At 37.4% G+C, this 13,146-nt stretch overlaps 2 protein-coding genes across 2 annotated transcripts; one reads left to right on the top strand and one right to left on the bottom strand.

The window, feature by feature from the left end:
* Positions 1-1,068: 1,068 nt before the first annotated feature.
* LOC135716650 (PHD finger protein 12-like) lies at positions 1,069-2,667 on the top strand. The gene is made up of 3 exons (XM_065239000.1): positions 1,069-1,695; positions 1,766-2,040; positions 2,178-2,667. Exons 1-3 carry the CDS (start codon positions 1,231-1,233, stop codon positions 2,386-2,388), a joined length of 951 nt encoding a protein of 316 aa, XP_065095072.1. The 5' UTR covers positions 1,069-1,230; the 3' UTR covers positions 2,389-2,667.
* A 5,401-nt stretch (positions 2,668-8,068) lies between these two features.
* LOC135716649 (pyruvate dehydrogenase E1 component subunit alpha, somatic form, mitochondrial-like) lies at positions 8,069-9,403 on the bottom strand. Its single transcript, XM_065238999.1, has 4 exons — positions 8,842-9,403; positions 8,610-8,787; positions 8,406-8,550; positions 8,069-8,343 (listed from the first exon to the last, which is right to left on the bottom strand). Exons 1-4 carry the CDS (start codon positions 9,320-9,322, stop codon positions 8,158-8,160), a joined length of 990 nt encoding a protein of 329 aa, XP_065095071.1. The 5' UTR covers positions 9,323-9,403; the 3' UTR covers positions 8,069-8,157.
* Positions 9,404-13,146: the final 3,743 nt, after the last annotated feature.

Below are 13,146 nucleotides of genomic sequence, written 5' to 3'. Positions count from 1 at the left end.
GCGCTTTTCTCAAAACACAGTTTTACATAAAAAAATAACTAAAAACCTTCTGCAAAGGAACGGGTTACAACTGCAAACACTAGTTTTAACGTTCTCAATAGGGAAAAGAATTTGTCGAACGTTTTGAAAATATCTTGTAAAATCGAGATTCAATGAGCAATTGCAGTTACAATTGTAAGTTTTTATGATTTTTCTTACCATAATCATTGTTATCGGCGCTATCCGACATATTCGGCGGAATAACAGTGTTCTTTATTGGGCAAGCTGAATATTCGGCCAAATAAAAATTTGACTGATATTCGGTGCATCTCTAGTTCCCGTACTTTCTTTTATTGCTTTTGCGGTAAGTTGCCGGGAACATACTTTTGCTTTACACAGGTAGCAGCTTGGGTTGCTCATTAGAATAAAAGATAGCTCGCACAATGGAAGTGTAATGATGTTCAAACATTAGACTATAGCAGAGGTGCGTCCACCTTCAATGATGTGGGTGGGACAAGGTTCTATGGTTTCATTTTCATAGACCGGACCGGAAATCGAACCCAGCCACCTCCAGCATAATCTTGCTATGTAGCTGCGCCTTTACCGATTGAGCTAAGGGAGGCCCCAACATGTTCTGGTTTGTAAATGCCTTGAAACTAAAAGCGGGCTGAAATGAATAAAAGTTTAAAAAAGTTAAAACCCATCATGTGACACATCAAATGACATGAGAATTCAAAAACCAGTCCAATGGTAGTAATATTCAGAGTACAGGACTATAATGGCCACACCCGGCTATGATCCGGGAATCCCCGGCCCCAGTTTCTAGCAGGGTCAAAATCCATCAGCGTTACCTCAAATCATACGAGATTTCATCTATCTTTTCTCATCGAATGAACACTTTAGTCGGACTTTCTATAAGTAAAGTGGTTCAGATTTTATCATTGGAGGATTCATTCAGTTTTTTAACTATGTTCTCTATTAAATCGTGGGTGGGACAAAGCTTTGACTGTCCCATCCAGGTATATTTGTGCGTAGGACATGTCCCACTTGTATCACCCACTCATCGCGCCTCTGGTATCTATTGACTATAATTGTACTTTCTAATTTCTAGTTAACGAGGAGCTACTATGTTTGGATGATTCTTTGATCAAAATACTTGCTTACCAACGGTTGCAACAAATACTGGCTCAAAGCAGCGAAGTGTTACAAAAACCATCATCCGAATTTTCGGCAAGGACTATCCGCGAATTAATGAAATCAGAGAAACCGGCAAAGTCAACTCCTCTGCCTAGTCAGTTGTTGACAAAAGATGATATTGAGCGTATAGCAAGAGAATTTACGAGTCCAAGAAGAGACTACAACGCAGCAGAGACCGTCAATGCTGCTGGAGTTGTTTCCCCGACCAAGGTAGAGCCAAAGGAAGAGAAGAAATCGCAGAAGGAACCGGAAACAAACGAACAGAAAATATTCCTGATGGCTCAAAATCTGGAAAAACACGTTAATAACATCGATATTCGTGTCCGCGCTGTAGTAACTCCAGTGGATGTCAATTTACCTGGCTGCAGCTGGTTTGAAACGCTGGATCTGTCACGTTCCGTCTTCATGCGATATCGCTCCCTGTCGATTGGAAGCGGACCAGGCAACGATCTACAACTTTCGAAGTTTGGTTCCTGCCGATTTGTTTCAGATAAACACGCTACTATATTCTATGACGAGGTTTGTAGTTTTCACATATCTACGTAACAAACAACATCGGCACACTATATTTTCTTTTCGTCTTTCAAAGGTAACAAAAATGTTCGAGTTATTAAACTATTCAGAATTTGGAACCGTAGTAAACGGTCAACTGTTCACGTGTGACTTTACTGACCACTCGCTTGATGTAAAGCCTGAACCTGATAGTGGCCATCATTCTTCGAAAAAATCGAAGAAAGATGAACATGACGATATCAACAAGGACAAAAGGATGGACAAACAAAAAATCCGCCAGGATATTATAAATCTGATTGACATGTCGCGGCAGTGCAAACGAAGAAATTACGATTTTCTCTCATCCACAAGGTAATCAAATTCAAATTGCGGCATTACCATAGTTTTTGCTTGATGGTATATTTCTTCTGCATGGAGGCGAACCAGCCTAAGGCTGAAAGCCTCCTAAATGAAGCTAAATAATAATAATAATAATATTTCTTCTGCAGCATGGCAGATATATCGCAGACTGGGTGCGATTGCACCAATCCAAATCCGAAAATTTCAGGATGGGAGGGCACAGCCATTCTTTACCAAGGAGCTGTTTTAAAGTTTGGATGCTTATCAGTTGTTTTCACCATCACTAACTATGATAACAATACAGAAGAATTTGACGACACAGACGGATCGTCAGAGGACGATGAAGGAGAAGAAAAATAGAAATAAGATTATCTCACATGTTTTTTTTTGTATTCAACAACATATTTAGTATCTAGTTCTAATGTATTTTTGTATATTGTTAACAGTAATAACTTTGAGCGTTTCCTAACGTTGCTTCTCATCCCATTTAATAACATTATCTTCGTATTAGATATTTTTTTGTACTTTATTAATAATACTGTTTTAATTGCATTTTTTTTAAAGTGCAAATAAATAGAGGATGTTTTCGCAGATGAACAAAGTTAGGTGACGTATTTTTGGCTTTTTGCGGTTAAGTGACATAATAACTATAATTCCAAGATACAACAATAAAAGTTAATACTAAAATTGATCTATTCTTTTTATCGTAGTTTTTTTTTTAGCCGTATTATTATCGAAAGGTCTGACCTTGGAGGATCCACCAAATGTTTGTCTAGGGTCGTATTAATTAACACAGACGTCAACATCAACGCAGCCCGATATTCTTGATCGGGATTTAATTCTAGGATATTAGAGCAGTTCCAAGAGAAGGTCCTGATAAAGCTGAAATTTGACACGAGCATTTCCGATTTAAATGAAACTTTGTCAATGTTTTCGACAGGAGGAAACATGAATTTTACACAGATTGTTCGGCCATTTTGGCTCAAGGGTCATTTTTTAAAAGGGTGTATGTGTTTTCATGAGTTGGGGAAAGTGAGGCAATATGGCCAATGGGTCAATGTGGCCACCCAGTTAAAAATGAACTTATTAAACATATTTTACAAAAAATCTGCTGCTGGCATAATGCTTGAAGCCTACTTGAACTATTAGTCTAGAACTAGAACTAGTCTAAAAAGTTACTTTTCTCTAGTGCAAATATTCTAAAAATGTAAGACTAGCTCAAAATGTCGAAACTGTTAAAAGATTTCTAGATCAGAAAATAAGGTCTATCAGTAGTTTCTTATAACTTATCGTTGATATTCCTTCAGCAGCTTTATAAATGGTAATTGAAATTCTTATATGACACGATGTTTAGGGTGCTCACTTTATCCCAACGGTTTAATTTCTGTTACAAAACAAAGCTTTTGGAAATCTTCTTTCATAACATTCAAAAGTTTACTTTTAAAATTCAATTTGTATTCATGATGTAAATAGGTCTTGATACTATCCATTTGGTTAAACATCATTCGAATTTTCCACTAAATTTCGTATTGATTGACCACATGGCAACACTACTACCAACAATCAATACGAAACTAATGATTTTAAATTGGCTCACCACTTTAGTAGCCTATTGGTCCCAAGCAAACGATTAACGTACCCTATTCTAGTCGAAATTCTAGTACTACGCAATGTTTGTTTTGATTCGCTATGAAAGTTTGACAGATAAAATGAGAGGTTATTGGTTTTTCCTATGTTTCGAGGGGTGATTCGACAAGCTTGGGACCGAAGATAGTACCAGAGGTGAGCCAAAAAATTGAGCACGTTTCTTTGGGACCTACTTGTCTTAGAGTTACCTCTATGCTAGTATGGGGTACGTTAATCGTTTGCTTGGGACCAATAGGCTAGTTAAGTAGTGAGCCAATTTAAAATCGTTAGTTTCGTATTGATTGTTGGTGTAGCGCCGGTGTAGCTACACCGCAAAAACGAAAACGACATCAGTAAAATTTTGGTTTGTTAGATGAATCTCGGCAAGTTTTCATTGAGTTCCAGTCAAATAAAATGCCGAGCTAGTCGGCGGTGTCAATCTCGGCAAAAAAACCAAGTGTGTAAACAATGTATGTAGATGTGGCCGGAACATTTTCCGGTTTGTATGAGCCATCTGAGACTAAATCCGACATGAAACGAATAAAATCCATTATGTGACGCATAATCAAATGACATGAGCATTCAAAACCCAGTTCAATTGTAGCCATTTTGTGTGATCAGGACCACACTGGCTACATCTTGGCATGTTCCGAGAAAGTGACCAGTTTCTGACTAGGTAATCTAGTAAATCAGTTGACAAAACATAATGAATATCTAAATTATGTTCAATCTTCTTATTCTATTTACAAATTGAGGCGTCAATATACCAAAATCGAACGCGGATTCAACCGATGCAAACAAAGGAACTACTGGAGATATAGGCTGGTTATAACCATACAGAGTACGATGAAATCCCGGCTGCATCAGGGATCGCTGACGTAAATAATATACTACCTGAAGCACGGAAGTCAATTAGCGATAGAAGATAGGAGCAAACATATTCAATCTTGATCGCGATGATGAAACGCATACACCCGAAAAATTACCCGGAATCCATCCACAAAATGTTTAGCTCAAAAAGCTCTTTCCAAACATTTTCCCTTCAGCTAATATTCCATCAAATTATATATTTTTGCGTTGCTAGCACTTTCATTACCGCTGCCATCTTCCGGTCATTCAGTCCAATCAAGCTCAAGCACTGCATCACAGAACAGATAGGTAACTCAGAACAAACGGTTTCATCTGAAACTGAGCTCATGCTTTTCATGTAATTTTTGCTATTCCTTTCTATTTTCATTTCGCAGTGCACATCAGAGCTGCCAGGTGGTTTTATAAAAAATCTGTATCCACTCTATTAAAAAATCTGTATTTTCTGTATTGACGATTTTTTTCTTAATTAATCATGTTTTGTTGTTTTACAAATACAGTGCATACAAAATAACCATAAAAAGTGCTTAACCACCTATTCGGGCTATCGTACTAACCATACGGGATATAATTGCGCCATTTGTGATATCTTTTTTTTTTTTTTTAATTCTTTATTTAAGAGATTTTTAGTCTTAGGCTAGTTCATCTCTAGATTTGTGATATCGTCCGTACTTATTTATAAGAGTGATATGAAGCCGTTTGAAAATGTATGGAGATTTTAGTTTCTATTCATTATCTTCCTGATAAGCAGTTTTAAATGCAAAAAAGTGCACGAGTTCATTACTATTTGATATTTTTAATATAGATGAATACAATTAATTACATCATTTGTGTGGTAGTTACACCGAAAAGTCGAGAGATGTCGCCCCGCCTGTGCTGGTAAAATCATTTTTGCAGTATGGAGAATATCAGAAAATCCGCAATTTCTTACGAAATACATTTTCAATGCAAGTAAAATGTTTACGAGTACTTGTATTTGTACCATTTTAATGTGCTCGGGCACTTTTCTTGTATTTAACATACATGCTTATATTGGAAATATTCAATTAATATTGTAAATCTCCATACAATCTCAAATCGTTTACTACCAGCTCCATATGCATCCGAAAGCGGTTGGTTCTCTGGTTGTGAATGCTGTCAAAAACACCATAACATGATTAATTGTCGATGGAAATTTGATAGGCTCCCGAGCAGAGGGTGAGAACAAAATAAAAACAAGAATTATGTTGTTTTCATTATTCCTGATAACTCAAATTGATTTCATTTTGATGTAGTTGATGGCTAACAGAACAAAAATGAGAGCTAAAAGATATGCGAAGAATATCAAAATTATAACATATATTGATATAAGTGAGAACTGCGACAAGGCGCCACTGAGTTGCCTATATCGAGTGTAGTGTCCCACTAACTGCTACCAGGAGGACTGAAAGAACAAAAGAGACGGCATGTTACTATATGCTACATGACTGATAAGCTCGTATTCGCTTTCCCTCTCATAAATCGTAAACAATGGGGTCATCCGTCGTGAATGGAACGATTTTTTTCTACGACGAAATGCATTATGATTTCACTTTTTCTGGACGACGGTTTTTACGCATAAAAAGTAAAAGACGGAAGATGTTTTGCTTTTTAACACAAACGCACACGGCCATGAGAAATGCAATTGGAGTAAAGAGAGTTTCCCTGCCATTCCTTCGACATATCCTCTCACAACCCAAGATATTTTCTAATCCTATAGGTAGAGCGATCTGCATGTGTATTGAATATAGTTTTGAGAATTCAGGATGAATGAAAGATTGGATATTTTTAAATTAGGGGGAATGTCAGCTTCGGCACTTCTTTCCCTTTTATCGCAACGGGGGTAAATGAAGTCTTAGAGTGTTAATTGTTTGCAGAACAATACATTGGAACATGATGCAAATAAATACCCGCTGATGATAATATTTCCTATCGTTAAACTTTGGATATGTCTTATTCTAATTGTGTTTTTGAATATCAAAGTGTACGGAATTATGATAATCGTACTAGAATTAGCAAAACAATCATAAATACAGTTTTTCTTTTATGTGATCGTCTCACTCCACAATTAGCATTTTACTTACCCTTTGCTTTTGCAGGAAGCATTGATGAAATCTGTGGGTAGGAAGTGATCTGAGCTGTCAAAGACTCGTGCTTATTCCTGCTTACACTACACCAGTGCTGCACCGCAAAAACGAAAACGACATAAGCTCAGAGCATGCAATAAGCTTATATGCAATAAGCAATAAGTTTAAATTCGAAGAAGAAGAAGAAGAACTCAAAACAAGCATATAATCTAAAAAATAAATAAGATTTTCTCATCTTTCCTAAAGACACTCTATACATAAGCACCAACAGAAGTGTACACACCTTTCAATATATGAATCTTGGGTATGTTTGGTATAAATGGTAAAAGGTAGAGTCGGTGTATAATGAGTCACGCCAAGAGAAAAACAGTTGAACTCGCATCACGGTTTTCGAAAGATTCCCTTTCTTTTAACTTGGCAACAGAGGACTTCTGCATCAACTTCAAATGACTTCTAGCGAGGAAAAAAATTAACGGCTGTAGTAAATCATTATATCAGTGATTTTGTCGAATTATCTTAAGGAAAAATAGTAGAAATTGTCATTACTGATCATTACAACACGTATCGCATGACAAATGTAATACTCACTGCGTGTATATGATCATTTCTTCGGTTATATTTAATATTTAATTGCAATACCTTTCGTGGACCTTTCATAGCATCGTAATGCTTGTTTACTTTGCACGATAGGTAGCCGGTTTGACAGTTCAATAGGTAGACTTGGCTTCACTCTTGGCGTGACTCATTATACACCGACTCTAGTAAAAGGTGGTATAAGTGTAAATAAATTTTGAGTGTAAAAAGCGTTCTCTCCACCGCTAGGTGTCACTAGCAATTGAAATTTAAATGGCTCCGTTTCTGATTCCCATGTTACCTATCTGTTCTGTGACTGCATGACAAGTTCGATGGCATATATATTTTTTCAAGAACACATTACCGTGTAGTGCTGGGATTTTGTGTACCAAAATACTTGTTTAAGTACTAAACTAGTATTGTGGCTTGTCAAATTTATGATTTAAAAACGGGAATGAAAAATATGAAAAATCGCATCGGTCGTTTTGCCCCGGTGTGCATTTTGGGCTGTATTCCCCTACGTGCCGTGATGCGAATCGATACCACCCCTTCATTGCTGCCCATAACAGTTTATCCACAGATAAAGAGCCATAATACTTCTCATCCAACACACATTCAACGAACAATTGAAATGTTTCTTAGTTGCCAATTCCTTTGCGTTTGACGTTTACACACTGCTGGCATCTTATGTGTACTGCCCGTCGCAGTGTACTCAACAGATGGTGATAGTAATTTAGCTACGATGTTTTACAGTGAGAAATGTTCAATGTGTTATGTCTGTTTGTCTCTGGCTTATCGATAATTGTTGATTTTGTTTTATTTGGCTTCTTCAAATAATAATTGATCAACTATGTACTAAAATGTAATCTATTTATTTTTCCCCATGACTGGTTCATCTCGCCTTCTACTTATTTACAGATTTGTTTAATAGGCATAATATGCCTAGAAACATGCATCATTACAAATTTACAGCATGTTTCAGTGAGCCATGCTTCAGCCAAGAGTTCGGATTTGCTCCCCTGATGTCACCATCAAGGTTGTTCGAGTAAATATCGGTGGTCAACTCAGGCAAACCTATCTCGGTATCGGCCTTAGCTGCCTTTGTAGCGTCATCTACCTCCTTCTTGATCTCAGCGTCAATTTTCTGCAATTTAAAATTGAATAAAAATATCAATTTCGTCAAGCATAGTATCAGAGCAATCAAACCTTGAGATCATCTGCTGTAACCAACCCTGCATTGATAATTTTATCCTTGAAGGAAGAGATTGGATCCCGAGTTTGACGAACTTCTTGAATTTCATCGCGTGTACGGTAACTAGTTCCTGGATCTGACATTGAATGCCCAGAATATCTACAAAAAAGTAACAGAAATTATGTATTTTGTATAATCAATCGAACTTACGACTGTACCTGTATGTAACCACTTCCATCACCACTGGTCCATGATTCAAAACGTAGTCGATAGCAAAGTCGGTTGCCAATTTGACTGCAACAACATCCATTCCATCAACCCAAATTCCTGGCAAAGCGTCTCCTCGTTGGTAGTAGTTTACGTTGCTTGAAGAACGTTTAGCGCTGGTACCCATTCCTACAAGAACTCAGTCGTTTTATTTATGAGAATTTGATAATTTGATATTATTACCATATCCATTATTCTCACAAACAAAAATGCAAGGAAGTTTCCACAGGTGTGCCATATTATAAGCTTCGAAGACCTGTCCTTGATTTGAAGCACCATCTCCGTACAATGCAAGGCAAACACCATTGTTGCCTTTGTACTGGCAAGCCAAAGCGACCCCAGCACCCAGTGGAACTTGGGCACCGACAATACCATTGCCACCGTAAAAATTAGGAGCATACATGTGCATGGAGCCACCTTTTCCACGTGCGCACCCACCCTGTTTTCCGGTAAGCTCCGATAGAACACCTTTGACGCTTACTCCCATCAAGTTCGTCCAACCATGAACACGGTAGGCCGATATGATATTATCTTGGGGACGCATGGCCGCTTTCATTCCAACGGCACATGCCTCTTGTCCCGAATACAGGTGACAAAATCCTCGGACAATTTTCTCTTTGTACAAATTACCAGCGGAGGTTTCCAATCGACGAATGACTTGCATTGATCTGTAGTATGAGATGGCTTCATCTTTCGTTACCGTTGCAGATGTCGGTGGACCTGTCGTTAGATTGTGCAACTTGAATGGCTGGAAACATACATAACGGTAAAAAAAAAACAATATAATTTTTTTATGTAACTATATACACGTAAATTTAATAAGAATTTCATTTTGTTATGGTTGCAAAATGAAATCATTATTATTTCAACAATCCAGTATCTTTGTTTTTAAAAACCCATGGATTGTTAAATCAAAAAGAAAATCTTTTCGAATTTACAAGAAATTTTATGGTTTTGACGTAAGCTGTCAAATTTGGCAGCTGGGTCAACAAAAAAATATGTTTGTTTTTAAAAGAGATTTCTTGTTGATTCAATCATATTTATTTTATTAAGCCTAAAAATATACGCAGTAGAAATAAAAATATGTTTATTAATTCAATTTTTAATAATTTGCGATTATTTTTATGTTTTGTTTTCTATTTTTTACCAACAGAATTACAATTAAATTAAAAAAAAAACTTTCTTAGGCATAAAAACAAAAATGAAATGATGGTGATTTGGGAAGATGGTTACATTCTATTCTCCCACAGGTGTCGAACAAACCGTGGTTCAAAGGGTTGGACATGAGCCGCGACTTTATACGCATTATATCAAGGCTTATGGCCAATCACTGCTCGTTAGACTCGCACTTATATCGAATTGGGCTCTCAGGCAGCAATTTATGTGCGTGTGGTAGTGGTTATCACGATATCGAGCATGTTGTTTGGTCATGTACCTTACACCGTGTTGCCAGATCTGAGTTATCCACATCCCTCAGGGCCCGAGGAAAACAACCCGTTAGAGATTGTAATGTTCTGATTTTGATGGATGTTTCTTGTTCAGTGTACATCTGCTATATAATAATAATGTATTGATTACAACTACTATGAGTTTGTCAAAGACCGTAACGCATGAAAAAGATATAAAAGATTAAAGTGGCCATAGAGAAGTCTCTTTTGGCAATCTGATAGCAAACTAAACACAAGTGTTTTTACAGTCTGTATAAAGAAAATATCTCGATAAAGTTCTCTCATTTCAAGTGATACCCCGTTGGTACCTCTCCCCTCGGTTGTTTTGTCCCCCGCTGGATTTAACAGTTTTGGCGACGAGACAATAGTAGATCAGCGCACCATATCCGTAAGTCTATGCTGTCAGTCCTGGCAGCTGCAGTCATCAGTTCAAGTGCGGACGGCTACACGGACGGCGTGAAACGGCGTGCTATCGGCAGTAAAAAACGGTAAAAAGTATAAAAAAAAAAAAATAAGAGCCTCTAGAAGGTTTTGTGCGATATTGATTTACGCAAAATCAGTAAAAAACAGTGACATTTTATAATTCAGTGGAGAAAAGTGGAATACATATCCAGTTGCGTTTCATGGTGCCGGTGATTTTTACACTAATTTATCACAAAATTTCTTTCACGCAGCCATTTTGTTTGCTGGTGTCAGATTTTTTTTTGTTCAGACTAGAGCATTGAACTATCTACACAAAAGGTTCTCATCTAATTCCAAAAATTCGACACGTTTTTGAAGACATTGTAAGGAGTGAATTTTTAAGAGTGTTATTTATTTTTTTTACATATTTAGTTGAGCTGGTGTCATACAGTGAGTTTTCTTCGGTGCATCCTGTTTGCGGAAGAGTTCAAGCTCCGTGGTGTGAAGATCTAAACCGACACGAAAATCCAACAACCGTGCTTCTGAAAAGTGTTACAGGCTCTGCTTCCAACTAGTGCAAGCAGGGGTCCGCAGAAAGTGCTGCACGTTTCGTACAATTGCGGCAATAATTCGGAAAGACTCCGGGGGCTGTAGTATCGGATCCTTTGTGGAATTAAAATTGGCTTTTGTCCTAGTGCTGCTGTTCCGGGAAACCAAAGGACCAGCAGAACAATACAAAACTTTCTGGGGGTGATTGACCTCAACCGGTGAGTCAATCGCTTGATTTGAGCGTGAGCAGAAAATTGGTGAGTCATTTACGATAAACTTATCGCATGATTTTTTTTTTGTAACAAGCGTGTTTATTGTTCTTTTTTGGTTTTAAAATCGCCCATACTGAAAAAAAAAAACGCCATCGTTGTGTAACACGAAACCATTTTTTGTAACGAACAATTGTCTAAACGACCTTTTGTGATTTTTGCGGTGATTGTTTGTGAAATAATAAGCATTGTAATTTGTACAATGGCTTTTCCTGGAATGGCAACCATGATTGAACCTTTTCGCAAAGGTACATCATTTTGTGATTGGGTAGATCGTCTGGCATATTGCTTTCAGGCTAATGACGTAACAGATGCAATGAAAAAGGCACATTTAATCACTTTGGGTGGTCCCGTCATGTACTCTGAACTTAAACTACTTTATCCAAATGGTACTTTAGAAGCTGCTGATTATGCGGATATTGTATCTAAATTAAAAGCTAGGCTAGACAAGGTCGAGCCAGACGTTATCCAACGCGCCCAATTCAATTCCCGTATAAGGCAACCGGGTGAAACACTTGAAGATTTTGTTTTGGCACTGAAACTTCAAGCCGAATTTTGTAATTTCGGTGATTTTAAGAACATGGCGATAAGAGATCGCATAGTGGCTGGTGTAAATGACAAAGCTCTCCAACAGAGGTTATTAAACGAAGAAAAACTAACGTTGGAGATAGCTGAAAAAATAATTACGACATGGCAAATAGCTGAAACTAATGCTAAAGCTTTACGAAGTAGGGAACATAGCTGGGATCAAATAGCGTCTTTGAAAACTTCGGATCCTAAAACGATTGGCACAGCCATGAGAAAATTGGCCTCAACTTTTGAATTGGCTAAGCAGGAGGAACATGCAAGAGGACCTGTGAAGAGCCGTTTAGGATACAGGCAACGACCAGTACGACAAGGGCATTACCAACGACAACAGAATGATTGGAACATACCAAGGTCGTTCCAGGCTGGGGATTGGCGTAACCAAGAGCAAACCAAACGGTCACGTTTCGCAAACTTCATTTGTGACTACTGTGGTGTAAAAGGTCACATCAAGAAGCGATGCTTCAAGTTAATGAACTTGAAGAAAGATGCAGTCAACTTAGTGGAAACCCTAACACCAGGTCCTTTAGTAGATGACGAGCTACATAACTTAATCAACAGGATGACCACAAAGGATTCGGATACCGAAGAAGAGGATATGGACGAAGGTGAGAACATGAGTAATGAATACGAATGCATGAATATTACCTCAATCAACAAAATAAACAACCCTTGCTTACTGGATCTTGATATTGAAGGCAAATTACTTAGCATGGAGGTTGACTGTGGGTCTGCAGTGACAGTAATTAATAAATGCCAATATTTTTCCATTTTTAACAAATCTCTGCAAAAGTGCAATTAACATTTGGCGGTAGTGAATGGCTCGAAGTTGGTTGTTCTGGGAGAAGCAGTTCTTTTGGTAAAATTTAGGGGAAAGGAAGCAAATTTAAAGTTGTTGGTCCTGGATTGCGAATATAATTTTATTCCGTTATTGGGTCGTACATGGCTTGATGTGCTTTTTCCAGATTGGCGAACATTTTTTTCTAATTCTACTGTGATAAATATGATGAATGACAAAAAAAAATACAATAGTAAATGACGTTAAACAACGGTTTTTTAAAGTATTTATAAAAGATTTTTCATGTCCCATTGTTGGTTTTAAAGCTGAATTAGTTTTAAAAACTGACGTGCCAATCTTTAAAAAAGCATATGATGTTCCATACAGGCTAAGAGACAAAGTTGACGCTTATTTGGATAAATTGGAAAAAGAAAAAGTTATAACTCATATTAAAACT

This window comes from Ochlerotatus camptorhynchus, unplaced genomic scaffold (genome assembly GCF_037179485.1).
Source record: "Ochlerotatus camptorhynchus isolate MF236.1 unplaced genomic scaffold, CSIRO-AGI_Acam_v1.1 ptg001319l, whole genome shotgun sequence".
NCBI lineage: Eukaryota > Metazoa > Arthropoda > Insecta > Diptera > Culicidae > Ochlerotatus > Ochlerotatus camptorhynchus.
Note: the sequence above shows the minus strand (reverse complement) of the source record. Positions and strands in the feature narration are given on the sequence as shown.

Excerpts from the sequence above, each read along its gene's own strand:
- LOC135716650 (XM_065239000.1), top strand. The coding sequence starts at position 1,231 with ATGAAATCAGAGAAACCGGCAAAGTCAACTCCTCTGCCTAGTCAGTTG. Across the intron at positions 1,696-1,765 it reads CTACTATATTCTATGACGAG|GTAACAAAAATGTTCGAGTT; the intron begins GTTTGTAGTTTT and ends CGTCTTTCAAAG. Across the intron at positions 2,041-2,177 it reads GATTTTCTCTCATCCACAAG|CATGGCAGATATATCGCAGA; the intron begins GTAATCAAATTC and ends TTTCTTCTGCAG.
- LOC135716649 (XM_065238999.1), bottom strand. The coding sequence starts at position 9,322 with ATGCAAGTCATTCGTCGATTGGAAACCTCCGCTGGTAATTTGTACAAA. Across the intron at positions 8,788-8,841 it reads TTGTGAGAATAATGGATATG|GAATGGGTACCAGCGCTAAA; the intron begins GTAATAATATCA and ends GAGTTCTTGTAG. Across the intron at positions 8,551-8,609 it reads ATGGAAGTGGTTACATACAG|ATATTCTGGGCATTCAATGT; the intron begins GTACAGTCGTAA and ends ACTTTTTTGTAG.